We start from the raw sequence: 6,257 nt of genomic DNA on the forward strand, positions 1-6,257 counted from the left end.
GATGGATGGATGGATGGATGGATGGATGGATGGATGGATGGATGGATGGATGGATGGATGGATGGATGGATAGATGGACAGATAGATATTGAATTTATCCCTTCCAGGGATGATTGCCATTTGTCACAACTGAGAATACTGTCCTTACATTTGTGAGCTTTGGACACAAAGCATGTGACACGGGTGAATGATGCAATTGTCATTTTGCTGAACCTTTCTTTCGATAACAACTAAGCAGACAAACAAATTGATAATTCAGGTCTTGCCTCATTTCTCTGGACTCACTTCTTAGACAGTTCCAACTGAATGACCAATTTCCAAACATGGACTTTGTTGTGGATTTGGGGACTAAAATAGGCAAAATCCTTCTCTGCCCTGCCATGGCTCTCTGGCTTAGCAAGGCTACTTTGTCTGATATCAAACTATCAAAGCTAAAATTCAAAGTTTTCAAAGTTTAAAGTGTTGTGTGAAACAAATAAACAAATCTAAGGGTCCAAAATCAACCAATTTTCATTTGTTTCATAAAACAAGTTCTTTCAAAGCAGCTTGTTTATGTAAACTTAGCTCCAAGATCATTTAACCTGCATCACACAAACTGCTGCAACACGTACTGAAAACTAAAGGAAGCTGCCTGTTCTTCCAGGTCACTGCAGGTTGCATTTGAAGAAAATCAGCTGGACAGCAGCTCTCTGCAAAGCCAGGAGGAACAGCAGCAAAATGAGTAGAGGTGAGTAACAATGCATTCTCAGAAGTAAGCTTTTGCCTTGGGCCAAAATGTTTTGGAGTTCATTGAATGGCATGGCACAAAGAAAGAATATTTGGAGCCATGACTAGAAAGCATATGTCCCACTTTTTCATATTTTCTGGGCAGCAGCTGAATCTCATTCTGTAGCAATAAGTCTTATTAGGGAACTAGGCGGCATATTGAGTAGAGTACTGGACTTGGAATCAGAAAGAACTATGTTCAAATCCTGCCTCAGACACTAACTAGCTATGTGACCTGGACAAGTGCTACAATTAGCACAATACCTGACACATAAACACTTAATAAATATGTTTACTGGCTTCAACTTTCCCTGCCTCAGTTTCCTAATCTATAAAATGAGGATAATAATACCATAGAGTTTTTGTAAGGATCAAATGAGAATAGGACGGGAGAAGAAAGAAGCATTTCTGTAGTGTCTACTGTGTGCCAAGAACTGCACTCGGTGCTTTACAAATATTATCTCATTTGATCATCACAAGAACCCTGTGAGGGAGGTGTTGTTATTATCCTCATCTTAAAGTTGAAGAGGCTGAAGGAGAGGTTAGGTGACTTACCCAGGGTCACACAGCTAGTAAGTGTTTGAAGCTGAATTTGAACTAGATGTAAAGTGTTTAGAAAGCCTTAAAGTTATAGTAAGTGTTAGTATTATTATTATCATCATCCATAGATGAAGTTAGTCTGATTTATGAAATTTCGTGTTTCAGTGACAAAATCCACAACAGCAACAAGATTCCTTGGTATCTGGAGTTGAATGTCTTTACTGGATTTAAAGAATCTAAATGGCTTATGTAGCAATATTCACCTGTCACCCCTATTCAAAGGACACAGAATAGGCATCCACATAGAATCAGAGCTAAAAGAACTATCAATCATTTACCCAAAGGCAATAAGAGATAGAGGAAAGAGCACTGGTTTGCCAGACTATGCATTTTTGTTACAAGAGGAAAGAAGAATTAATGGGTAGTAATAGAAATGTTCAAAAGAAAAGAGCATCAATAAAGCATTAGAAAATACAGAAGAAAATGAAAAGAAATGGAGGCACAAATAACAACCAATTTTGTAATTATCTTGTTAAATTTTATACATTTTTCTAAAAATTATACATAAGTTTGTGTTTTATACAATCTAAATCATCTTACTCTATTAAAATGTTTGTTTTCTGATATTTGTTAAAATCATATTTTTTCAAAAAAAAATTAGAAAAGCATTGGGCTTAAAACTAAAAGAAATTTGGTCTCAAGTTCAAGCCCCAAAACTTCTTAGCTCTGTGATCATAAAAAAGTCACTTGACCTTTCTCAGTTTCCTGATCTGTGATAGTATTTGCATACCTACTTCATTGGACTATTATGGAGAAAGTATTATGTACAGCACTTCATAAATGAAAATTGCTTTTAACATAAGGCCCCACAGTCACCCCCACCATTCTGTTGTATGAAAAGGCTCGTCAAAGCCCAGGAAGGTTGACAACCTCACACACTATTTCAAAGATAAGTATGCAAATACCTGTATTTTGTTATGCATGTGTGTATGTGTGTGCATATCTATATGTGTGTACATATGTATATATGTATATCTAGGGTATGTATGCATTGTATATGTGTGTATACATGTGTGTATTGTGTATATGCCTGTCTAGAGGCAGCTAAGTAGCACAGAAGACTGAGTGCTGAGCCTGAAGTAGGAAGTCCTGAGTTCAAATCCAGACTCAGACATTACTACCTGTGTGACCCTGGGCAAGTCACACCTCTGTTTGCCTCAGTTTTCTTGTATGTGAAATAGAAATTTTAGTAGTATCTATTTCCCAGGGTTATTGTGAGGATCAAATGATATGATATTTGTGAAGTATTTAGCACAATGTCTGGGATGCTGTATAGGTGTTGTAAGAAAGTTAGTTATTGTTGTTTTCATTGTTATTATATAGCCAGAAGGAAGATTAGGGTTCAAGTCTTCTAAAATTTGATAGAATACTCATTCAACATTGTTATTACATCTGTAACAGATGCATAACATATAGAATGTGTAACAGATTATAATTAATTTTACTAGTGAATGAGTAACAAAAACAAACTGACACAGCCTCAGTGAACCAGCATATTCAGTCCCAGATGATATTTACCAGGATTACACAGATATTTGTGCCTATATGCTCTTTCCCTTTGCCCAAATAAACCTGGTTTATAAGGCATATTTGGATATTTCTTCCATCATTTTTGATCATTCAAAATGAGACATAAACTGAGAAGTCTACTTTAAAAATATGTGTAGCATCATACACATAAAAACACATCAGTACGTAAAGAACAAATTTCTCCAACCATCCAACTTCCCTAAAATACCAGGAAAAATAAAGACATGATAAGTTCAGAATGTATAAGGCATTCTATCAAAAGAGAATGCCAAAATTTTCTAAGCCATCTATGACCAGAGTTACAACTGATCACAGTAGCTCGCTACTTAGAAAGTGAGCCTTACAGAGAACTATGCAAAACCCCAAAGTGCCCCCAATCACCTCTCATGATGCCTGAAATTCTCTCATTAGAAATTAAGTCATTAAGTTCTTGGAATCTTTTCAGTCTTATATACCCCACTATCAAAAGTTAAGTGAGAGAATAACATTATTTAGCATCTAAGGCCTTAGTTTAAAAGATAATTTTGAGCAGAGAAAACTGAAAGTATTAAGCAGAAATTAAATTGCTCATACACAATTTTTTATGATCCATAGTGATAAAAGGAATGGCCACTTCACCACAGGTCCAATGAAGTACTGAAATAGTGAAGTCCCTCTCCATTTCATACATGTGAAATTGACTTTCTAAACTGGCTTTATTCAATTTCATCTTGATTCAGCCACATGATCTTGCTTGTCAAGATCTTTTTGCAGTCTGACTTAAAAATCCAGTGTTTGCTATCCCTTTTAGCTTTGTGTAAACTGCAAATCTGATACATCTGCCATCCAAAATCATTGATAAAGATGTTATACAGCATAGAGTCAAGCACAGATCCTTGGAGCACTCATTGGAGACCTTTTTACAAATTGGCATGGAACCATTAAGGACTCTTCTTTGAATCTAGGCAGTAAACCAGTTCCAAATGTATCTCATTGTAATATGGTCTAGCCCATCTATTTACCACCAGGACAGCAAAAGCTTTGCTAAAGGAAATTCTTTTTACAGAATACTCCTGCTCTACTAATTTAATAAATATCCATTATTTTAAAATATTTCATTGAGGCATCAGGAGAAGCTCCATCTACCTATTTTTGCTTTATAGAAAGACCAGAGCTGCAGGAGGACTTCTCAGCCAGTCAGTTGAATAGGACAATCAATGAATTGTCCGGATTCCTCTGTCACTACCTTGGACATATTTCCATCTTTCCAGGAAGCCACTGCATCTGCTATGGCTTGACTTAGGATTGTGTCCACATACCCATGGGTATACACACACACAAACACACACACACACATATGCTTGCACTAACATATATACACAGGCACACATGCAGACCCACTCATTCATTCACACTCACTTGCATTATTCTTACTCTCTATTTTTTATTTCTATTTTTATTTATTAATTTCCCATGTGCTGCAGCAAGCTCAAGACCTCTGTCTGAGAAGCCCCTGAACAATAACTGCCTCACAAGGTGTATGTGTGTATGTGTATGTGGAGTTGGAAAAGCAGATAATGGAAATAAAGACAGGAAATAGAGATTTCTATAGCTAGAGAAGAACTATATAATCAGAGTCTCTATAATTAGATTACAAGGGCCTCTGCAGAATTATTTAATCCCTGAACCATATCCCAACATATCAGCCCTGTCTCTGTATTCCAATTTAGTCAGTTGGGTATTAATCTGGTTCTTGGGCTCTGTGTATCATCCCTCACCCCGTGCTAATTATATTATTTTAACTGAAATGATCTATCAATTCAATCAGATAGCCAATTGGAATGATTTGTTCATAGAATTAACTAAGTTGACTAAATCAACCAATTATTTGTATGTTACACATACACATACCAAAAAAAAACAGTAGAGAAAATTGTGATTCCAACATACTGCTAGGTCTCCTTATTCATTGCTTCACAGCCTAAGGATGTTTCTACTAAATGAAGATCTATAGACAGTGACTTTGGTGCTTAAAAATAAGGTACATTTCCAAGTGAAAACTGTTTCTAAGTAATGAGAGTCATCTTTGAAAAAAAGATAAGTTGTGTGGCAAAGAGAATTCACATAATTAAGGCATTTCCCCAAAAACATGGATAATAGATTGAGAGACACAGAAATTGGAATGTAGAGCCATATTTTAATATACCAAAGAATCAAGAGATTTTATATTTATTCAAATTTTCAAAGACCTTCCTCAATAACCAGTCCACTGTCAAGTAATAACTTTTGATGCTTTGTGTAGTTTACAGGCAAGTGACTTTCTCCAACACCTATAACAGCTCCAATAGTGTTACTGGTTTCATCCTCCTAGGATTCACCTGCACTGGAGAGATTCAGAAACTTCTCTTCATGCTACTATTGACAATTTACATTCTGACCCTCATGGGGAATGGATCTATCATTTACACTGTATACTGGGATGAGCGAATTCATACCCCCATGTACATACTACTGGCCAACTTCTCCTTCCTGGAAATCTGCTATGTCACTACTACAGTACCCAATGTGTTAGCCAACTTCTTCTCTGAGACCAAGGTCATCTCATTCTCTGGATGCTTCCTCCAGTTCTATTTATTCTTCTCTTTAGGTGCAGTAGAATGTTTTTTTCTGGCCATCATGGCCTTTGATCGGTATCTTGCCATCTGCCGGCCTCTACACTACCACATCACCATGTCAAGACATCTCCAAACCAGTCTGGTTGTCAATTGCTGGGTAATTGGCTTCCTCTGGTTCCCTGTCCCCATTATCATCATCTCCCAGTTGTCCTTTTGTGGCCCCAAGATCATTGATCACATTCTATGTGACGCATCCCCAATTCTAGTACTCACCTGTGCACCAGCACCTATGATGGAATTTATCTGTTCCTTCTTGAGTTCTATGATTCTAGTTGTCCCCTTCTTCTTTATCATAGGGACCTATGCTCTGGTCCTGAAAGCTGTGCTGAGGATACCTTCAAGAAGAGGTAGAAGAAAAGCCTTCTCTACCTGTGGTTCCCATCTTGTCGTAGTATCTCTCTTCTATGGATCTGCAATGGCGATCTATATGAGGCCAAGATCTGGGCATGAAGCAGAGACCCAGAAGGTTGTGACCCTGTTTTATTCCACGGTGACCCCATTCTTGAACCCCGTCATCTATAGCCTTAGGAATAAGGAGATGAAGGATGCCCTGAAGAAAGTGCTAGGACATGAGAATGAAAGTCTTTGTAAAAGATATCCTTTGAGATCCAACTAGACTTTTAACATCCTCCAGAGGTCAAGATCCAAGAATAACTATGTATATGTATATGTATATGTATATGTATATGTATATGTATATGTATATGT

General features: G+C 37.0%; 1 protein-coding gene across 1 annotated transcript in view; it reads left to right on the plus strand.

The window, feature by feature from the left end:
* LOC114028729 (olfactory receptor 11G2-like) overlaps window positions 1-6,165 on the plus strand; it is a 6,425-nt gene extending 260 nt beyond the window's left edge. The window contains exons 2-4 of the mRNA XM_027843006.1: window positions 644-727; window positions 4,359-4,410; window positions 5,223-6,165. Of these exons, the coding sequence (XP_027698807.1) occupies window positions 644-727; window positions 4,359-4,410; window positions 5,223-6,165 (1,079 nt within the window). The remainder of the gene's footprint in view (window positions 1-643; window positions 728-4,358; window positions 4,411-5,222) is intronic.
* Window positions 6,166-6,257: the final 92 nt, after the last annotated feature.

This window comes from Vombatus ursinus, unplaced genomic scaffold (assembly GCF_900497805.2).
Source record: "Vombatus ursinus unplaced genomic scaffold, bare-nosed wombat genome assembly UNPS02014894.1, whole genome shotgun sequence".
Classification (NCBI taxonomy): domain Eukaryota; kingdom Metazoa; phylum Chordata; class Mammalia; order Diprotodontia; family Vombatidae; genus Vombatus; species Vombatus ursinus.